The 22,869-nt window shown below is 37.1% G+C and overlaps 1 protein-coding gene across 1 annotated transcript in view; it reads left to right on the top strand.

Annotated features, from left to right (window-relative positions):
* Positions 1-22,869, top strand: part of MSH3 (mutS homolog 3) — a 119,434-nt gene that overhangs the window by 83,335 nt on the left and 13,230 nt on the right. Inside the window, 5 exon segments of the mRNA XM_062613899.1 lie at positions 6-70; positions 1,463-1,579; positions 3,706-3,813; positions 7,001-7,115; positions 10,519-10,676. Coding sequence (XP_062469883.1) covers positions 6-70; positions 1,463-1,579; positions 3,706-3,813; positions 7,001-7,115; positions 10,519-10,676 — 563 coding nt within the window.

Genomic DNA, 22,869 nt, shown 5'->3' with positions numbered 1-22,869 from the left:
TTTAGTTCACGGTAGAAGTCAAGAATTCCCATAAGTCATTTGTGCCATCTGACTGGGTTATGGTTAGTAGGTATGTAAAATCTCTTTGAAGTTTGTTCTATTTTTATATTAAAAGAGTGATATTTTAGTATTACAGTTAATTACATACACATTCTCATTGCTCCATGTCTTTGTGTTTTTGGCTTCATTTTTCATTTGAAAACCAACCAACCAAAATTATTATATTAATTTATTGCCATAGTCAGTTTTGCTTAAACACAAACAAAACTGAAAAACAGAGTTCTTAAAATGTTTGTTTTTACATGGTATATTCTTAGTGCACTATGTTACTTGCTTAGTCTTTCATATACTGTATATGTATATGAAAGTACGTACACTGGTGTCCAAAATTATGGTCTGAATTCAGTTTTGTCTGTAGCTTGTACATGCAAATCTTTCATAAAATTTTGATCTTACTTTATTCAGAAAGGTGAAGGTAGCTGTGCAAATACCTGTGCATCTCAGTATAGCTGTTGCATTTAAAATGTCATTTCACTTATTCATACAGGCAAGGTTTGCTTGCTGTGGTACTTCACGTTGTGTAATCATGATTTTAAATAGCTTTGGATACCTTTCCCAGTAGATGAAACAAAGATAAGTTGAATGATGTAGTTGTTTTTTTTTCTTTTTGGTCATTTGTTTTATTATTTAAACAGAGGGAATACCGTAATATTACATTTTGTAGAGTCCATGGATGTGTAGAGTCCAGTGCTGTAGTGTGTGGAGTCCAATATTATAGTGTGTAGTGTTCTTTACAAGGCCTGGTGTGTAATGTGTGAGCACAAACTTCTTGCACCAGAAATAGGCATAATCAAGGTGGACCCTGAAACTACCTGCTATCCGCTTATGCAAGAATTCAGTATTAAAAGCACACAAATCAGACAGAATGAAGATGCTGAAGAGCAAATTACAGCTAATCTGGATTTTGTAAAATAATGCCTGGGAGTGCAAAAGCGACTCCTTAATGAAAATGCATACGTAAATAGCAAGTGTCCAAAGAGAAACTTACAAGACAATCTGTATTTACTAAGTTTATTTCAGGCTCATCATGAAGTTTTCCTCTTTAAAGTGATTTTTTTTTTTCTTGGAGTTCCTTATACATGCAATCACAGAAAAGTCATCCCTTTGTGCAGTGTATAGCTAAACAAAATTTTGTGAAATATATAAACTGAAGTAATAATATGCTACATTGTGAAAAACATTTCAAGAGCCTTATGAATGGGTAGCAATGCAGTAACTTTATTCACAGCAAAGATAATTGGAATCAATAGAGTTTGGTACCACAATAAAAGACTTTTTTTTTATTTTTTAAGCATTTATTTTCAGAGCTCACAGAGGACAAACTAGTCCAATTTTGTATAGATGGTGTAACTGATTGCTTAGTAACCTTTATTTCATATTTGGCTTTTCTCTCTTTTTCCAGTACAAAAGCTGTCAGCCGTTTCCACTCTCCTTTTATTATAGAAAATTACAGACATCTGAATCAGCTCCGGGAGCAGCTAGTCCTTGACTGTAGTGCTGAATGGCTACGATTTTTAGAGTGAGTTTCCAAAATAGAGTCATATTTTGTCATTGTAGTTATTTTTTTTAAGATTAACGTTTTTCTTTTTCTGCTGTTATAGTGGAAATAAAATAATAAATATTGCTAATTTAATTATATTGCCCACAACAACTTCAAAGAGAGTCAATTAATGTATTATTCTTCACTTTAAAGCATTTGAATGGAAGACATTTGCAGACTGAGTCCTGAGACCAGCAGAGATATCTCTAGATTTTACAATTCTGATGAAAATACACTATTAAATATATAAAAGTGGCACTCAAAATTCAAAAGCTATTAGCACTGCATTAAAAGCCTGAAAGTAGCATTTTGAGTTAAACCAAATCTAGTCATTTTATTATTACAGTACAGTGTAATTGAACTGGAAAAAAGAATTTAATATACAAGTTAACCAAATTCACTTTTAATTTTAATTGAACTAGAGTATGGCTTTGCTGTTAAGTGTTCCATTACTTAAAAAAAAACAATAAATTAAGTACTGTAACTTACAGGTTTTGAGTTAGGAATGTTCTGGGTGCCCAAAGGCAGACCCTTGGCTTAGTGTGATTCTTCATACTCTATTTTGTATGCTATCCCTGCCAGTTGACTAGGTCTGTTTGATAGAAAGTAAGGGGCTGTTACTGTCCCTCATAATGGGCACAGAAGACCTGTTTTTCTCGGATCTACGTTTTGAATAAAGTTATTTGGCTATTTAGCCAAAGGATCTTTAAAATGGGAGTTTAAAAAATATTTCTCAAACTTCTAAATACCTTTTAATTTTTCAGGTGTCTGGTTATCAAATACATTTTTTTTTTACTTCCATAAATTACAGACCCACTGAAATTGTCTCTCTTGCCACAAAGCGATATTTGGCTTGCTTTCATTTGTGCTTTTTCCCTCACTGCGAAACCTTAACAAGTTCCTTCAGAAATTGTGTCATGGGACATAACTGGTGCCAAGGTTTGCCTCCTAGTAGAAGCCTAGCAATTCCTTAGATTTTGTAGAAATCAGAAAACACATTCCAGTTTACCCTTCTCCTGATGTGTTGCCTTTGCAATACTGTAAAAAAATAGTTCTGTTAAATAATTTGTCACTGTATCAGCCATATAAGTTTGAGTAGACCTATTTTAACCTTTCTTCACTTAGAGAACTGCTGCTTTCATGGTCACTTAGCTGTTGTCCATGGTGTTGTATGATAGAATAATAGAATTGTTTAGGTTGGAAAAGACCATCAAGATCATCAAGTCCAGCTGTTGCCCCGGGACTGTCAAGGCCACCACTAACCCAAGTCTCTAAAGGCCTTTTCTACACAGGGATGGTGACTCCACCACAGTCTTGGGCAGCCTGTTCCAATGCCTGAGCACCCTTTCGGGGAAGAAATTGTTCCTAAGATCCAGTCTGACTCTCCCCTGGTGCATCTTGAGGCTGTTACCTCTTGTCCCGTCCTTTGTTACTTGGGAGATGAGACCAGCTGTAGGACTTGTGTGTAGGAAGGTACTCCTGTTCCCCAGCTCTCAATTTTATTTTTTTATTAAAATAATGACTTAATTTTGCCCCCCCTACTGGTTTTGTATTCCGTGCTGTATCTTTGAGATGATGAGAGGGGAAAAAAAGAAATTCTTGAGTACTATGTGAATGAACTCTACTGAAAACTGTGTCCTCCTGATAACATCATTATTCTGTTGGGGGAAGCAGTACCATAGATGGGAAATTAATTCTTGTATTTTCTGCTGTAGATACCGTCCTTTATTGAAATTGTAGGCAACTTATGCGTTCACGCACTTCCAGGTTTTTGCAGGTTTTTGATGAACATAAGGTTGAAGTGAGTCAGCAGCTGGGATTCAGTTGCCAATGTATAGTCATCATTTAGGCAGCAGGGATCAGCTGCAGACCCTTTATACACGATTTAATGAATTTCATTTTGTCTGCTTTTTTTGAGGTCCATCTTGATTAAAGATCGTGTCCTCATATTGTAACTTAATGCACTGCTGGGAGTTTTGAATTCAGAGTAATTTTAAGAGCATGGGAGCTCTGTGAGAAGACTGAGCAGGGTATATTCTGACAGTACATTTGTATCTGTATGAAATTATCTTTTTCTCTTCTGTATTTTATCTGTTTTGGTGTAGCCATTTCAGTGAACATTATCACCCTCTGTCTAAAGTGGTTGGTCACTTAGCAACTGTTGACTGCCTATTCTCATTGGCCCAGGTGGCTAAACAAGGAGACTACTGCAGGTAATGAATTTTTAATTTTTATGAAGGCTCTTACAGGAAGTAGTTAAATTAAATTTGAATTTTAATGGGTGTACTATGACACATTGTTAAAATTGTTTACAGTGGAGTCAACTTAATCTGATTTTGCAAAGCAACAGCTCTGGGCTTCATGCAAATCTATAAGCATTACAGCTCAAATTTGACATCTTATGTTTGTCCGTTGTTTGACCTGACTCTGGGAGGTGGTATCTCACATGTACATAAATATATGTTGGACTTTGTGCAGAATTTTTTTGTTCTCTTTCTCAGCAAGGTCTGAATTTATAAAGTGTTTCTAATACCTAAAATTCTAGATATGTTTCAAGGATGTATTTCAGGTAAATATAGTACAAATAATAAATTATAGGTAAATATAGGTAAATAATAGGTAAATATTAGTACCAACTTCCAGAGCAGTGATGATGGTTCACCCAGGATCACGTATTTGGCCTGATGAGCCATGCAACTTACATGTACCCCCGGCACACCAGCCTGGGACTCTGGTGGTGCCAGGGCTGTTCCCCCATTTCTCTGCACAAGGGAGACATGAACACTCAAGTCCTGCTTCACCAGAGGTTGGTTCAGAGCTGGCTCCTGAGCCTGAGCACCCTCCAGCTGGGTCTTCCTCCCACTCAGGAGCCCACATCTCTTGCACCCACACAGAGACAGTCTCACTGGAGTGCTTTATTCCATGCAGTGGGGTTTCTGTCCCCAAAGGCAGTGGACGCTCACTGGACCAGCCACTGCTTCAACCTGCTGAGTGCTGTCCTAGAGGGCAGCCCTTACTGTTTCTGAGGTTTACTGTAGACACTTCTGCAAGGGCTGTTCGTTTCCAGTCCTCAACCATTCACTCTGTCACACAGTTCTCATTGACTATCTTTCGAAAATGTGTTTTTAAAAAAACCCTCTCAAATGTTATCATGGTGGGGCTGTGCTGCAAGTGCTCATACAGCTGCTTTGGAATAACTATATGAATTCTTAACATTTGAGACCCATGGAAATACAACAAATCATGTCTTAAGTGTGTGTGGATGTAGGGAAATCAGCTTACGTGTGCTGATCACTTTTGGACTCTTGGGATCTTGTGTGCCTCTGTCAAAATCTCTTTGAAAGTAATTGCTTGGTTCTGTATACTCAGATGAAAAAACAAATTGAAATCTGATTTGTTCACTGTGCAGAGTTTTAAATAATTCACTGAATTTTGAAGAGTGGCTTAGAACCACATACAAACTGGCAAGAAGGAAACTTCTTAGTGAAACTTCAGGGAAGGTGTCAGTAATTCATTTTGGAGGGCTACTGAGGGAAAGCTTTTCACATTAACTAATTTAAGTATTTCAGAGGAATGTTTTTGATTGAGTGAGGATTGTTTCCTATCACCCTACTTGAGGCATATAAACAAGTTGTGAAGTCAGGTTGTTGGAGAGGGAGGAGCACCTTCTACAGCTTTGAGGCATCTCACAACCCCTGTGTTGGAAGACTCATCCTTTACTTAAAGGATTACAAAATGAACATCAGGGCTCCTGGGCAGCAAAGTTAGATGCCTAAAGATGATGTAGGTAGTCCAGAGATGATTGTCTGATGTTTGAAAATCTACTCTGCAGACTGCATTTGTTTAACTTGAAGGAATGCTGTTGAGAGGGTGGTACTTGACTAAAGGACTTGTTATGCATTCCAGAGCAATTTACCTTTTTATTTTATTTTATTTTATTTTATTTTATTTTATTTTATTTTATTTTATTTTTTCTGCCTTATGACGCATAATTGTGTGATTGTTGGAACACAGGGCAAGGGAGAGCTCTTGAATTACTGCTGAAGCAATACTTCCATGGACCCCTTAGAAGCCAGAACAGGCAGTTAGCAAGATTCATGGCATCCTGAAACCACATCCTGTCTCACAGATACTTGGAAGGAGGCTCAAGCAGTTAAAAAAGGGAATTGTTTCCAAAGCTGAGGGCAGAATTATGAAATGGCAAATGGGTCACTTAGCTGTCATCTCCCTCTCTTGAATACAAAGTGGAGAGGTACAGGAGGAAGTACTTCTAAGTATGTGCTCCTCTTTTCAGACCATCGTATTACACTTCAACTTATGCATCCCGCAAGTGTAGAATGAAATTCCTTTTCTTTGTCCCTAAGGGCTAAGACACTGTTTGCATTGGTTTCATCTCAGTCATACAACCGCTGGAAGTATCTTTATGCTAAAAAAAAAAAAAACCAAAAAGAAATCTTAGTCATAATTCAGTTGAACATGCTGCTTTTGCCTTTTTTGTTCTGTGAAGACCATGCAGCTCTTGGAGATGGAGGTTTTCAGACATGGAGATATGTAACAGAATTATACATGTTACATTAGTAGACATGTAGACAAATTTACAGCTAAGGTGGAAGCATCTGAGACAAAACTTTTTACATGGCTTGGAGATGACAGAAAAAAAAATATTGATCTGTTTGCATGTTAATTTATAAAAAGGTATTGTCATTTCAGTGTTTCAACTTAGGTAGTAAGTTCTTTTATAGACATATAAAAGTATAGTTCTTTTATATGTTTGGTGACTGTTATTGGCTGTTGCTGTCGGATTACAAGAGCTGTGATGTTTATTGGAGGATTATTGCCTCATCATACCCTAGTCTTTGATTTGTATTGTTTAATGTGTTACCAGTCATAAAACACATATTTAGACAATTTTCTTTGCTCCCATGCTCCGCTTAGGAGCTAATGTAGTAACAGGCTGAACCAGTTCATCAGCAAGATCATTCTGAGAATATGAAATGTATCTGCAGAAGGTGGCACTTGGCAGAAGTTGGTGCAGTGATGGGATGGAAGCAAACTCATCAGTTTGTGGGTTTTGCTAGTGCTAGTTCATTTTGTAGTTCTTAATAGGTTTTTTTTTTAGAATACACATAAAAAACTGAAAACATTCCCTAGGCTATGAAAACTGAAGAAAATGCTCTGAAGTTTCTTTTTTTCCAATCTGCTAATATTCTAATATTTTTTTATGCCTGAATGAAACCAAGGAATTCTTTAAAAATGCTTGATAGCAATAATTAATTTTTCTCTCTCCACCCACCCCCCAAAATCTACATCATAGATGAACCTCCTGCATGCTTTAGTTACAGTAGTTCTAAATAATCAGTTACAATAAACATTAAAATTAATGTCTCTTCCTTTTTGCAGACCAACTGTGCAAGATAACCAGCGAGAAATAATTATAAAAAATGGGAGGCACCCTGTAATTGATGTATTGCTGGGAGAGCAGGATCAATATGTTCCAAATTCAACTAACCTCTCAGTAAGTACTGAGATACCATTTCAACTTCAGATAATTCAAGGGAAGGAATCTGGGATTTGCTTCTTGCCAGGAAGTTAAATAATTTATTCACACAACTGTCTGCTTGGTTGCAATTCAGAGAGGGATAGCTAGATGTGTCCACGACTGTTTTGTCCTTTTTCTGCTATCTTACAGCCAGATGCTCTCTTTACAACCTTGTTCCATCTTAGTGGCATAAAGAAAAGAGATCTCAAAGTCAGGAAAATGAAAGTTTAAATGGTTATTTAGAAAAAACAAAACACCACAGTTTTTTTAACAGCTTCATCAGAAGGAATCTGCATTTTGTCATAACTTCATCTCAAACTTGTGGAGTTTTTTAATGTAGAAGATAGCAACAATTTAAGAATCATAGAATCAGCTAGTTTGAAAAAGGCCTTTAAGATCAAGTCCAACCATTACCCTAGGACTGCCAAGACCACCAGTAAACCGTATCACTCAGGGCCTCATCTACACAGTTAAGTTTTCTAACTTAAGTCTCCATGTAAGATGTTACAGGCTCAGTTTTCCAAATTAATTCTCAGATAGCACAGATTATTTTTCAGATATTTATATACTTTGTAATTTCCTTTCTTTCTGGAAGTATGAATTTCATACAGCATTTCTTTCTCTGACTAAGCAGGTTTGGAGCTCTGATTCTTCAGTATATTGTATCAAGTACACACTCTGTAGACAGCACATTAGTTGTAAGAAGGGTTTTGTATTATGATAAAAGATCCCGCCCTGCAAAGTGTAGCTTGCAGCCTATATGTTACTTCTGAGTCTCCCTCTGACTTATTTTCTGCAATAACCATGTTGTGAAGTAGTAAGACTATTATTTACTTGTATTGTTGTCAGTAGGTCAGAGAAAACGTGGGTGCTGCTTCTTAACATTTTCTGTGCAATGTTACCTGAATTGTATGACATAAATTGCCTAAAATTGCTATAAGTACGCAATTACCATATGAAGGAAACACTGCTGTATTTTATTTCACGTAATCTGTTTCTGATAAACGTATTTTAGTTTGTTTCCTCCTTTTTTTCTCTAAAAAAATACAATGTCTTTTAAGTTACATGTCCTTTTGACGTTTTTGTTAAATATTTACCTGTCTATATATTTTTTGAAATATTACACGTCTGTTCTTAATACATGTAAAAGATAGGCTTGCAACTTAACTGTGAATACATAAATGCCTTTTCATACAGTAAATATAGAAAAGGTATGAAACAGATGTCAGTGAGGAGCATTGCTGTGATCAACACCATTCAGATTTGTATATCTATTTCTTAGGAAATATTTTTAAATGGTCTTCTGTCCTGCACAATGATACAGCTATTGTGCAATACTTCAGGGAATGCTTTCAAAATTATTAGTCAACTCCAAACAAGTGGCAGATGGCCTTACAAAAAATTCAGCACTACATTCAGTAATCATCATGCACTTTCCCCTCTTAGTCCCATTCTTATGTTGGCTTTCTAAATACTGAATATTACAAAATCAAGTGATCGTGGTAGAATTGCTCTTGCCTCCACTGCTGGTTTCAGCTCTCTTTTTTTTGAGAGAGGTGGGTGGGAACTCAGTTTATTAAAATGCTTCTTTTTTTTTAAGCGGATGTGTTTGAATCAGCAGGAAAATGGATCTTTTGCCGTGTTTTCATCTGAAATGTTGTTGAATATCTAACTTTAGGAAAAGCTTTTTTGCAGTGCCCTGAAAAAAACATTCTCCCATTCCCCCTCTCCTCCACAAACATTTGTGGATTCATTTATTACTTTTAATTTCAGCCATAAATTTCAGTAAGATGTTAGCTTATGTTTGCATGCGGTTCTAAGGGCAGATGGGCTTTGTGGTCTGATGTTAGAGGCTATGTTCTTTTTGAAAGCTGACTTTGCAAGCCGGCCACCAGCCTCACAGCATGGTTGGAGGGACCCTGGAGGGATACCAAACATGCATGAAATCTGTGGAATCCAGCAGATGAACTCATTCTGGTTTTAAATATCTATAAATTCTGTTGTGTTGAGCCCAGTGGTGGCCCTGGCGAAGTTTTAGTAGCGGTGTTGAAACTACACCTTAGAGACTAAATTGTGGGTTTTGTTCCTGTACAGTCATAAGCATTTTATTACATCCATCCTTTATTTCTAAGAGTGGCATTTTCTGGATTTTTACTTTATTCTGAATTCCACATAGATGGGGTTTCCTCCACAAAAGCTGAACAGCTTTTTACATGATTGCATGTATCTTCTGTATGATCAGGATCATGACATGTGACAGTCCTGTCTGAATTTTATTAACCTCCTTGTTAACAAAATGAAAGCTCTATCAAAATACAGATCTGTAAAGATTGTGATGTTTATTCTGTGAAGATTTTGTTGTTGTTGTCATTGTCACAATGCTTAATCAGTTCCAAGATTCCTAAGTGGTGTGGCTAATGTTCATTATGCACTCCTTGTCCTTTCTTCCATGCCCCTCCCATGGGGCAGTGGAATATGCTGATTTTTGGTTAGTTCATCAAATTGTTGGATTTCATTGTACATACCCAGTAGAAAGTAGAAGCTTAATTGCCCAAAGTCCTTGCATAACTTAATTTCCTAGTGTTGAGTTAGGCTATGAGAAAGCTTTATAGATCATTGATGAGTTTTAATTTTGTATTAGCAATTGGCTTGCACAGTTTTATTCTATGTCCTACCATAGACAGGTAGCAGTATTGCTGGGAATCTTACTGCTGAGATGAGCTCTTGCATCAGATTTTATTTTCCATAGGATTTCAGTGGTTAGGTGCACTGATCAATCAGAGATTGGATACAGTCAACTCACAGTATGTGTGTTGCAATCAGATACTGCCAAAGTCAGCAATGTCTTCATTTCTTGTATAGCCAGTCTGTTTAAATGTGCTTATGTTCAACCAAGGCAAGCAATTGTGCATGGGTGTAAAACCTAGGTCATATCTTTGTCTGCCAGATGTATCCATTTGGCAATAAGAACTCTTTAACTAGAGAGGAATCCAGATCACAACCAAAATTGGACAGCACAGGTTGTGCTGAAAACTGATGAGTTTCTCCCTTTCTCCCCAGAAAATGGCACACAGAATTGCTGGAGTGCTTTCTTTGCTCCTTCATGGAGAATGAGAAGGTTCCCCCTCGCTGTCCATTTTGCTGAAGAGTAATAAAAGTTGATGCTTCTGTCTCAGTAGTCTAGAAAGGTCTTGGGAAGATTTATCCATCTGGGACTTCACAATATCTTAAAATGTGAATGTGATGAACTCCAAGAATGAAGCAAGCTGTTCACCTAGAAACAGACCTGTATACCTCTAAGCAATGTACACACAACATATTTTCTCATAGAAGCACCAGATGCTGGACAATATATTTGACCACTGTTTTATGTTTCCAGGGGGATGGTGAAAGGGTCATGATAATAACTGGACCAAACATGGGAGGAAAAAGCTCCTATATAAAGCAAGTTGCATTGATCACGGTCATGGCACAGATTGGTTCTTATGTTCCTGCAAAGGAGACAACAGTTGGTATTGTGGACGGTATTTTTACCAGGTAATCTTTCAAAACTTGCTGTGTTTTGAAAACGTTATTGTGGCGGGGGGGTGGGGGGGGGTGTGTGTATATCAAAGTATAATTTCATTTTTCATTATAGAGCCATGGGCTAGTTTGGGTTAGGAGGGACCTTGAAACTAGCTCCAGGTTGCTCCAAGTCCCATCCATCCTGGCCTTGAACACTTCTAAGGATGAAATTTTTCATTTATACTTGGAAGTTTTCTTTTTAAATACATGCATTGGTTGTTAAGTTTTGATTCTGATTTTCTCATAAGCTATAGCACTTGGTTTTGAATCTTTAAAGGATAAGAATGTTAATGTGTCTGTCTTGATTAAGATCCAGGTACCGAACTTCATCTGTCTGAATGGACATCTCAGCCAAGTTTATTATTCTGGGTTATAGCCAAATGATGCTTTTCCTAAAATAAATGCTATCACCTTTAAAAATCATGTCACAGTTTCTGCTGTGCAGTGGAGTTGTGTATACTCACAGTATTGGAGACTGAGAATGTGGGGCTGCATATGTTCTCTGCTTACTATCCTTCCTCTACTGGCAGTCTTGAACATACTTTACTCTTTTAGCCAATGAATATGGCAGTTCATTTCACTCAGCCTCATTTTTAAGGTAGTGAAAAACTCAGTTTTAAGCTCAATGATTTTTGAAGATTATCAGTACAGTCAAGACTTTCATATTTTATAATCTCATATTACCAAGAATTATTCATCTGTTTTTTTGTGTTTCTTTAATCTCTTTGTTAATCAGCAATAGTTCTGTGTTAGTTATGGTATTTTAGATAGAAAATTGCTTACAGTTATAATCTTCACCACAAATGTATATGTGTGGTACAGTTACCTTTCCTGAAATTCTAGTGATGGCAGTGTGCATGTCAGAGTTTATTTTTAACTCTGAGAAGAATTTGTAATACTGCTCATCTGGAATTGCTTCATCATGTAAAGATGTTGTATTCTTATGCCACACTGTCCTGATAAAAATGAATGAAACTGCGCTTTGATACATTTCAGTACTAACTGCTAAGCACTTGAACAAAATAGAAAGCAATTTGTATTATCTTTCCAAAATTAATTTGAGCTGAAAATTCAAAATGGTTCATTTTTTTTCAACCTTGTGTTGAAAGTAATTAACTGGTTGATTGGATGAGCATTTCACAAGGAACATGGAGATACAGAAGATTCGCTTTACGTTTGAGGAAGAAACATTGCAGCATTACGAGCAAATTGAAGATTTTTTTATCTTCGTATGTATTTTAGGTGAACTTAGGGTACTTGTGCTGACATTATCTAAATTTCTAACTATAGGTGCATAAGTCTGTTACTCTTAAACTTAATATCCACATTCCTCTACTTGTATTCAGTTGTCATTGCAATGTAATTATTTCTGCAGAAAAATGAAAACTACAGCGTGAAAATCTAGAAAATAATACATCTGAGTTCCACCTGTTCCCCAGCATATTTCTCTAATTCCACTTAGATTTTGTCTACATAATACATTTTTTGCATCTGTTCTGATAAGGTAGTGTGTTTGAAGGTAAAACTTAGGTTTTTAGATTTAAAGCCAAGAAAGCCTAGAATGTGTTACTGGCTGTGAGGTTTCAGACTATTTAATTTGGAGCCCAGTCAGGTTCTAACACATGAGATTGATTCCTCACCCATCTAAATTGGTTTTGGAATATCAGCTGGATGTGACATTCTTCATTCAGTGTGAAACGTGTCAAACACTAGATGAATATACTAAAGACTTACCTAAATTCTTGTCATTGTACTAGCAATTAAGAGTAAACTAATTGGCTCAGTGCTAATCAAGAAGAGACTGGAAATGTATTATTGAGGTAGAAATAGTCATGCAGTAATTAAAACACTAACAGGAAGAAAAAAAACCAAACCAAACAAACCAGAACCCTGAGTTTGTTTATTGTTTTCCTTCAGAAAGCCAGGAATTCAATTTGTAAATTTTTATCAGTGGAACTGCTTGGCTGTGCATCTGTTTAAACTTCTGCCTTCTATATAGTGTGATTTGAGGGAATCAATTGCACTGCTGGAACAGGCATTAGCTATTTGCGATGGTCCACAGAATATTAGATCTTGACCCAGCTGTAGCTTCCATTCCAGTACAAATGTCCAGGAGAATACTTGAATCGTGATTTTGCTTCCACGTGTGCAGTCTAGGGGCTTTCTTTGCCTTTCCTTGCTCCACATAACCAAGTCGTGACATCCACACTCCCTAAATTGTCAATGCTTGTTTCTGTCCTCCTGTCAGTAGCCACTAAGTGGTCTTCAATAGTCTTTGCCTAACTGCTGCTTCGTTTTTGTCATCTCCAAATCATGACCTTCACCCTCTCTGACTGTAAAAGGAGTAGCTTACCAGGTTCTGCAGCTCACAGGCTCAAGGTGTACGGAGACTATCCAGAAAGTAGGCACTTCTGTTTTGGTGGGTTTTGGGGGGTTGGGTGAAGTTTTGGTTTTGGGTTTGGCTTAGTTTTTTTTTTGGTTGGTTTTGTGTACATGGTTTCGAGTCGTTTTTGGTGGTTTTTTTGTTTTGTTTTTTTGTTTTTGTTTTTCTTTTTCCAAGGTTCTGGGAAATGTCTTAAAAGGATACAAGTCTGACAGACCAGGTTTACCTGGTGTGATATTCAGAGTATTTCTTAGCTTTAGGAAGTTATGCTTGTACTAGTTTTTAATTCCTGGTTGGAGGAGAGAAACAGTAAATTTAACTGCCACATAGTATGCCCTACGTTGTGTCCTTAATGCTGTGCCTGGCTGAACATACATTTCTAAAGCCTCAGCTTTTGCCAAGAACTCTCCTTTGGTACAGAATGAGCTTGAATGGACCAGAATTTTTCTCTTAACTAGCCCCAAGTTTTGCTTTTTGTTTTGTTTTCTTCTGTGTTTTGGTTTGGGGGTTGGGTTGGTTTGGTTTGTTGTTTTTGCGGTGTTTTTTTTAATAGGATAACAGCTATGCAGACCTTCTTTCTGTACCGCCACCACAGGCTACAAGTGTCTTGCTGAAAAATGAGATTATTTTGTTGATAACTTTGGTATATTTTTAAACCTTTAAAAACACTCCATGGGAAGATGTCAGTTTCCAATTTATTTTCATCACTGACATGGTGTGTTGTTTTCTAGGTGCTGCTATTAGCATAGCATCCCTGCTGTGAGGTATGCTTTACAGGCTGACTCCGTGAAGAGTTCTGTGCATCAGGAGTACCAGCAGTTCTGCTGCTTGCTAAATTTTTTTTAATATTGGTGCTTTATGCTGTAGTCTCTTTTTTGTTTGTAGACTTCATCTTCAAAGTGTGAATTTACATAGGTTTAAGAGATTAACATTCATCTAGGATTTGTATTTTGTGTTCTAAAGTAGGATTTCTATGGACATTGAAAGGTTGCTACTATGGTTATTCCTTTGGACATATCCAGTATTTATGTATTACAGCTTCTCTTAATTGACTTTAAATACTGCATTGTATTAAACATCTTTTAGAAAAGCAAAAGGAATAGTACTTGTATTGCCTACTTCAGTGCAAATGGTACAGTGCAAATAGGAATGATTCACCTTCATTACCTGAGTGTATAGACACAACAGAGTACTAAGGCTACTCCAGACATTTCAGTGGTGCTGATAACTTCATCCTAAAGAGGGGAAAGTGGGAGCCTTCCACTGCATAATGCCCCTAAACTTAGATATGATATGCTGGGATGCTGTGTGCGATTATGCAATATGGAGGGAGTGCACAGTATTTCGAGGATGTTTTGCTGGTTTATATTTTTCTCATTTTTTTTTTCTTTTTCCAATAAGGGATAATGTTTTCATGCAGCCTTTGCTTAAAAGAATTTAGCTTTGTCAGTGCTGTTATATTTAAGAATTTTAGAAGAGTTTTGGAAAGGTTAGCACCCAGTCTATGTTGACTTTTAATGGGATTTGAGTGTTTAATTCTCTCATGTTTGAAAATACCATCCAAGCTTCTCCTTGCAGTAAATGGGTTCAATTTTTGCTTCAAATTTATCTTCAATTTCCATTAGTTCTAATATAGTTATTCAGACATGGAAATGAATATATTGCTTCTCTGCATTGTGTAGAAAGGCAAAGCAAGTGTGGAAACACATACACAGAGGAACAAATGGAACAAATTCTTTTGCCTTAATCATGTGTTCAGAAGAGGTGATGTTTAGCTGCTGAAGAAAGCTGACCTTTAAAGATGTCTCACATAAAATATTGATGTAATTTCTTAGCACTAGTAAACTTCAGCATACTTCCAGTAGGTCACCAGTAGCTCTTCATGAGCTAAAAATTGAGCTCAAAATTGAGAGAGAATTCTCTAACAATTTGAAGGTAAAATATGTTCAAATAAGGAAGCTAATTAATAGTTGAAATTACCAAATGTCTTTTATTCAGACTGTGAAAATCAATTTATTGAAATCATAAGCTACCATGAGAAAGAATACTGTAAAGGAGACCAACTCCTACCAACTCTAGGTGATGGTAAAGAAACAAAGAAGAATTTCCTTCCTAGAGCCCCTTCCCTCTTGTCTTTCTCTTCTTGTATTGAAATAAAAGCTATTTCACTTATTTCAGTGGTCAGAAGTAAATCTGCACAGATGTATGGTGACATACATCTTCCAGTGAGGTTTTACACCATCAGCCACATTGGGCATACTATTAAAGGTGGAGCTTCAGTTGTCTGAACTAATACAATGCACTGTGCTTCAACTGCATTTGAAAACTGCCTTTTGCAGGTTATGTCCTGCATGCTTAAAGGTTAAGGGAATAAATAGAAGCATCAATACGATGCATGCAGATTATCCTCTCATGCACATTGTCTCTCTCAGAAAGAGTTATCCCGCTGTTTACAGATTCTCAGCCTGTCTTTAATCCTCATGATGACAAAGAAATAAGAGTTTGAATTGCCCGAGAAGGTATATTAGGGAAACAGAGGGATGTAGGAGTTTGGCAATACAGGTTAACAGGGGGAGTGGTAGGTTGCCTAACTAAGCAGTCATTTAATCTTTCACTTTATGTAAGACATGCAGTTGCCTGCTCTTCAAGGCAGTTGTCTTGATACAGTCTCTGCGCATCACATGATCTGTACTGAGGCATACAGAGCCGTGTCCTACATTTTATCCTTGTGACAGATGACTTAAATGTATTTTTATCATGGAGGGCACTCCTCATTGCTGAGTCTGTAGTTAGGAAATAGTTCAAACTCCATAGTTAGGAGATAGTTCAAACTCCACTGTATATCTGAAGACATCATGAAAACAGATGGTGGTTGCTCACCTTGGCTAGGAAGGGATAGCTTTGTTGTAACTTGTATTACATGTCTGTAGACAGCGTCCGTCAGATAATCAAGGCCACAAGTGGAATCCTCAACTGTCTATTCCAGGGTTCCAGTTACATAGCTGGTTTGGTATTTTCTTGCTTGTCTGTTTTCCTTGTATAATGATTTTTAACTTGAATAATAGTTGCTCATTCAGCTAATGCTAGAGTGCAGAAATCTTCAGGCAGCTGATCCTTACACATCTGTTTGACATGACAAAGTTGCAGAGCCCTATAAATTAGGTACTCTGACTTCTAATTTGTTGCCATCATACAGTGACCTGACTCTACTAATTTATTCAATAAAACCTGGGTCCTGCTGAGGTACTTGCATGTATCCCCAACATGCACATGGTCTGCTTCTGTTGCCAGATGTGGAAACCAAATGAGAGCATCAGGTTCAGGCTGTGCTTCTTAAAGGTGTATTTGAAGGCAGAGACAGACCTATCCTCACTGGCCTTCATATGCAGGAAACTGTTTTTCAGGTTTTGTGATCTTTGGGTTTATAAGGAGAAGGATGAAGCAGAAGAAAGGAAAGTATGTTTTCTGCACTGATCAGAAACTGTCACCTTCATTTAACACTGAAATAATGCGGGAATTTAATCCCCCTTGACACTGGCCTTAAGTTAGGTCATTTTATTTCAAGTCTAGCAGCCAAGATCCAATTCCACCCACCTGCCTTGCCAAGGAGTGGTGAGCCTGAGTTGATCAGTGGCTTCAGTCAAGAGAAGGAATTCTGATGGCTAGAAGGATCACAGTGCTACCGAGAGATCTGCCAACTGAAGGTTAACTCCTGCTATTGGGAATTGCATTTGAGGACCTACCTGAGTATCAGCCATGTCCCCTCAGCTGTTGTGTGTCGTGATACAGTTCAGGAGACTCCACTCACCTCATCACCTGCATAGTCTTACTAGAGTCTACCAAAACATCTATGAACAGGCTGTATCTACCCTTGAAAAGGGTGCTTGCGCTACTGTTAGCCATTGGAGTGTCAGTGAGCGAGGTGCCCCCCCGGTCAATCCCAGATCAGCACATCACTCCAACCTGGCTTTTTTATCCCAGTTGAATCTGCTTGCTTGTAGCAGAGTGGCACTCTGTCTTAGAGGCACCCCTGTAGTCCCCACCAGATAATCCTTCTTTCACTTCTAAGAAATAGAATAGGTGCAAGGAAAACAAATTTCTTCTGTCTTTTCAGTTCTTTGTACAAAGTGACTGTGCCTTCTTTCAACGGTTTGCAGAAGTCAGTCAGTCAACTTACAGTATATGTTCCAGTCTAAAGAAGAAATAGAAATGGCATTATTTATACATGTGCCTGGCTTAACGTGGTGACACTGATGAGATTAGGTCTCTTTTTGCCAGAAGGAAGCTGCTTTAACAGCCAAGACATTTCATAACAGAGACCCTGTAAGTGGGTAACTGAATGTGTCATGCTGTTCTGCCAGCTGGTGGCTGTACTTCCCTTGCTGCCTGCTTAGGTAGTATCTTCAACTCATCCTGAAATCCCCAAAGCTAAGATGTGGCCCATTCCGCTTAAATTTGTGAGTGTTGCACACTCACATAGGAGAGAGCTTGATGTTACATTGAAAAAATCAGTATTAGAATGCGTGCTTGACTGATGTGACTGGCACTGCTCATTTCTGTCGTTCTGTGAGCAAAAAGGCCTGGCAGTCATGTGCGTTTGGATCCACAGTCATGGAAGAGGAAAGGGCATTTATGTATCCCAAAGTGACATTTCTTGTATGAGTTACTACAGCCATCATAAAGTCCTTCACCCACATTATTTCTCTTACTTGATTGTTGTCACATCAAAAGAGAATTTATGGTCTGGAAAATAGGGGAATGTGTGTGGCTGCACTTCAGTGGGCTTGTGCAAGAATGGAGGATGTATGGAGCCCTTCGCCTGTTTCCCATTACACCTGCAAGGACTGCAGTTATCTCTATTTCTGCTGGGTGTATGTGAAAAAAAATAATCTTGTCTTATTAATTCATATTTCTTTAAAGGCTGTGCATCAAACATGCCACAATGCTTTCTTCTGTACATTTTATTCAGACTGTTTGTCTGAGCTCCACATGGTGGAATTTGCTTTCAAAAAGGTTGGGTTTTACAGTAGATACATTATGGATGTTACCTCCCTAAATATTTTTAACAGCTATTTAATTCTGACAGCTTGACAAACTCCTATTACTGTTTTGTCAAGACTCTGTGGAGCTGAAAGAAACTAGTAGACAACCTCTACACAAACACTTTTCTTTTTAACTGGATAAAATGTAAGTATTTATGGCATCATTACAGATTTTAGTATTATTTAAAACATGATGGAAAACAAATACTGTGTTAACACCTGCAAACATTTGGGCAGTCAGTTTTGGGTGTTTATTTTTTTCTGTGCTGCATTGGGATGTGACCATCATTAAAATTTGAAAGATATTGCATGACTTACTTTTAACAGATTAAAAATGTTCCAAATCTCATTACGGGTACATTTTATAAGAAATCAAGAGAAAATTGGAAGGGACATGAGGGAGTGGTGTGCAAAACAGGAAAAAGAGAACGTTTCTCTCAGAATGGAAATGAGTGTAAGATGCTTTTCACAATAAATTGAAATATAAGGTAAATCACTTAAAAACAGAATAGTGCTTATTAATGGAAATTCATGATCCTTTGGTCTAATTACTGGTGGCAAAAAAACCCAAAACCAATTTACCAGCTTTTTCTAACTAGGCAAATAACATTGCATTAATTTCGTTTTGGTTTCACTTGTTAATCAGTGGGAGGGAGCTACACAGGACCAGGACAGAGGGTGAAAATTTTTTGTATTTAAAATAGTAAGTAACCAGCTCTATTATTTCAGAGCTTCACTGCAGAAATGGTGCTATTTGCACAGCAGTAGGCAAACTTAAGGTTGAAAAGAGAGCAGTTTCTGACGAGAATGTGGCTTGTTAGATTCTGTGCTAGTTATGCATTTCTCAGTTCATGGATAAGCGAAGAAACTCCCCAGGAACTCACTTCATGAAAATAGTATAGAGGTGTTCTTCATTAGAAGTCTCTTCCTACATACTGATTTCAATTCAATAAAGAAATGAACATGTTCCATCTGAAGCTACTGGATATTTAACCATGATGGCCAAGGGGGCAGCATGCTGATGACATTTTAAAGAAGCTGCTAGTGTGCAGGTAAGACTTGCAGAGCTTTTATATCTTAAATGGGCCTGTACTGCGTTACTTCATATTCTATGAGTGAGTACCATGGTATTGCTTTTCACCCTTTGAGGGGTCTACACTGATTTTGTTTTGTAATAAATGTTAAAATTTACTATACTTGGCATTATAGATGAGAGGTTAAAGGGTTAAATAATTTTTTATTTTTTTTTTAATCTACTGAAAAATCCTTACCTGATCTTTTCCCCTGCATCATTGCCATTTAGGGTTTCTGTGCCTTTTTCTGAATTCTTGTGCTGGCCGCAACCTCCAAAATTAGCCAGATAATTGGGCTAGACTGGCATAGGTTTTGTGCATTCACATACTTGGCAATAATAAGTTGCCCTTTATGATAAACTCTTCAATATATTGCAAGAATAGCACTACCCTCTCATTTTTTTTATCGCATGCAAGCTTTGTCGTTAACTCAAAGACCAGCTATTGAACTACAAATATCCTTGCTTGTATTTATTCTTTTATTAAGCTTTATCGATTTCTTTAAGGCTTACATGGTAGGATTATGAAGATTAGTCTTCCTGCCTGTCCCAGAAATATCAGTTAAATCACAATACCTGGCATGAAGATTCAGCTAGTCAGCTTCTTCCTACCTTTATCATAGAAAACTAGGGTATGAAATTCTAGTCTTGAGGTGGCAGAAGTGTTTGGCAGGTCAGTTTGGGGGCGTCTTGCTTAAAACAGAAATCACCAGGAGGTTGAATGCTGAAGGGAAACAGTGAAGGAGTATCTCAACAGAGCAACTTGTCTGTATGTTACCTTTTTCTGGCCAGAACTTTGGTTGATGCCTTGTTAGGTTTTGTTTGTTTGGGGCTCATTTGTTGGGTTTTGGTTGGTTTTGTGTTGTGGTTTTGGTTTTGATTTTGGGGGTGTTTTTTGGGTGGATTGTTTTTTCTTTTTTGTTTGGGTTGTTTGGTATTTGTGTTTTTTTTCAGTTATTTATGCCTGAAAATAAATGTTAAACTTAAGTTATTCAGATTTTCCTTTAAAAAAAAAAAAAACCCTAGCTTATCTCAATTTACCTGTGCAGTTAGACTCTGAAAGACGAGAGACAGAAAATTTAAAAGCAAAGGTCTTTTTTCACATCTTTGTTTATATTATGTATATACACACATTATATAGTGTGCTTATGGCAGAAAAGTAGGGAACAATCCATACAAAGCAGTCCCAAGTGACTGGCAAGTCCACATGAGAATTTTATATGCTGGTATGCTGAACAAGTGTTGTTGGTATTGCTCTAGAAAGGAGCAATAACAGACAAGTAGAACTTGTTAGTTGTCAGGAACCCAAAAGTAATTTTCAGAAATATTACTTTTTTATGGCACAGTAATTTGTTTCATTTTGTTCTTGTTTAATTGTATTTGTGTTTATTGCCAGAATAGCAACAATTACTTAAGCATTTCAGTTATGTTTACAGTCCTGTAATTACTACACCTCTGGAGTGAATTATTCCCTGTCTTCAGGGGAAGACAAAGGTGGTGTATTAAGTTCATTGCACCTATTTGTAATCACATGGAGATGTTCTTTTTGAAAAATAAGGGAATAAGTAAAAGTTGTAGTTAGTGTTGTTAAATTGGAAATTATTTTGTTCTGGTTTTAGGTTTTCTGTTTTGGACAAGTCACAATACATTTGAACTGTCACTCTTCCTGACAGTGTTCTGTAGCTCTATAGAAATAAATTAAGCTGTGCTATGCGTGTATTTGTGGCTAATTTACTTTCACGTCTGTGTTCATTTCATAGTAATATGCATCTGCAGTGTTAGGTTTATCTCATATACCTGTAATAAAATAGTATTTAACAAAACAGTCTTTGGTTTATCTACATGGGACTCAATAATACCTGTAAATACAAGAAACTGGTTTGCTTGCAGGTTTTTACATCAGGCTTGAAAAATTCATTAAAGTCAATAAAAAGACAGTTATTTATGTATACAGTGAGATTTATAAAACAATTTCTGCTGCATATTGCAGTATTCCTGAAAGGGATTGAAAAGCTTTCCCCGAAAGGGGGTGGCAGAATTTGCCTGTGAGGCTGACAAGCTATCTTTCAGCAAAGTTAACTCTTACACTGGGTGTTGGTACTTACCTTTCTAAAACTCTTCCATGCTACAATTTAACCCAGTCACAGTTTAAATGGGATTTTCCATAGCATCCACAGGTTTAAAGGGGAAAAGTTCACTTGTGCTGAACACTTCAGCTATTGTCCCTAGTCTGTTGCTATAGTTTCTGCTTTTTAATCCCCCTTGGCCTCAATCCTTCAGCTGCATATGCACATTAACTTAATTACCTTGAGTTTCCTCACTGGAATCCGAGAGTAGTAAGTGTAAACCTGTGCATATTTTAGGGTTGGGTCTTTCTTTGTCTTCATTTTTCTCAGCTTCTTCGGGATAACATTAATGGCTCACAAAAACACCCTAATTTGAATATCTACACATATAATTTATCTTCCAGCAAAATGATTGTACTCTTAATCTGTTCTTTCTCTTGTGACATTTATTAATGTGTTAATGGTTTCCTGCAGAGAAATCATGGTGAAAAACGTGTTTAAATGAGTGTAAAAGATGATGACCTGTGGGAAGCAATCCATCCATACATTAGGTGCAAAATTCATTGTGTGTTTGAATGTGGAATTTAAGCTATTGCTATTCTGTCCTTTTTCAGCTGCAGTACACCCTGCTCCTGCAAGAGCTCAGCCCTCTGACAGCCACCTTCTGTAGGGTTCTGAGTAATGTGGGGTGGAGAAAGGGCACTTGGACTCATCCAGTTTTAAAATACAGTGTAAAAATTTAGAATTAACTAGAAATCTTGTGTTATTATTTTAACAGTGAATGAGGCATTTGCTGTATGTGATGTAACAAGTAATTTTAAGGAGTTCTGATATTATTGAGGGTATCACTAATGAATTTCAGGAAAGAGCTTTCTCAGGAGTTCTTCAGGTAATGTAACATAAGCTTTTGGAAGAAAAACTGAATTTCTGTTGCCTTCTACAGCATTAGGAATGAGGATATTGGTAACTTCTTGTCACTCTGTGACTGTGTTGACTAGGGTGTATTTTGTCTTCTGAACTCAGTCCTACCTGTTCTGTCAGTCAAGGTGAAGCTTTTAAAATATTGAGTGTTTATTGCAATCCAGGGATGCTTTTTTCTTTCCTCTGGCTTTCATCAAAAAAATCAATGCAGTTCACATCTTGGAAGCTAATCCTATTAGATACATTGCTTTTAATATACTGGGGTGCTCTTGTGTGCAGCTTGCCCCTGTTTGCCAGGTCTGTAAGGTAATATGGGTTTAAGTAATTACTTGTTCTGGCTATTTCAATTACCTAATGATAGCAGGGGGAAGAAAAAGATAAAAGCCACCATGAGTGTTAGAATTGCTTTGGACTTGATTTTCTTTCCAGGATAATGCAAAGTATGTATCTCTAGTGATTTTAGGTAGTAGTTTCATTAATTTCTTAATGAATAAGAATATCTCATTTACAATAATTCACAAAATAAAAATTTTGTAAAAAAATTTTGCATTAAATGTGTATTGCGTTCTGTCAGGCTCTTCAACAACTGTTCTAAACTGGGTGATGTGCCATTGGTATTTCTTCATTTAAAATTTGCAAATAAGTAGTTATGGAAATGGTTGGGCACGTGCCTGTTTACTGT

The sequence above is a fragment of the Pezoporus occidentalis genome, unplaced genomic scaffold (genome assembly GCF_034315485.1).
Source record: "Pezoporus occidentalis ecotype Australia unplaced genomic scaffold, CSIRO_AGI_Poc_V1 ctg170, whole genome shotgun sequence".
In the NCBI taxonomy this organism is placed as follows: domain Eukaryota; kingdom Metazoa; phylum Chordata; class Aves; order Psittaciformes; family Psittacidae; genus Pezoporus; species Pezoporus occidentalis.
The sequence above is the reverse complement of the archived record's forward strand: the minus strand, read 5'-3'. Positions and strand labels throughout refer to the sequence as shown.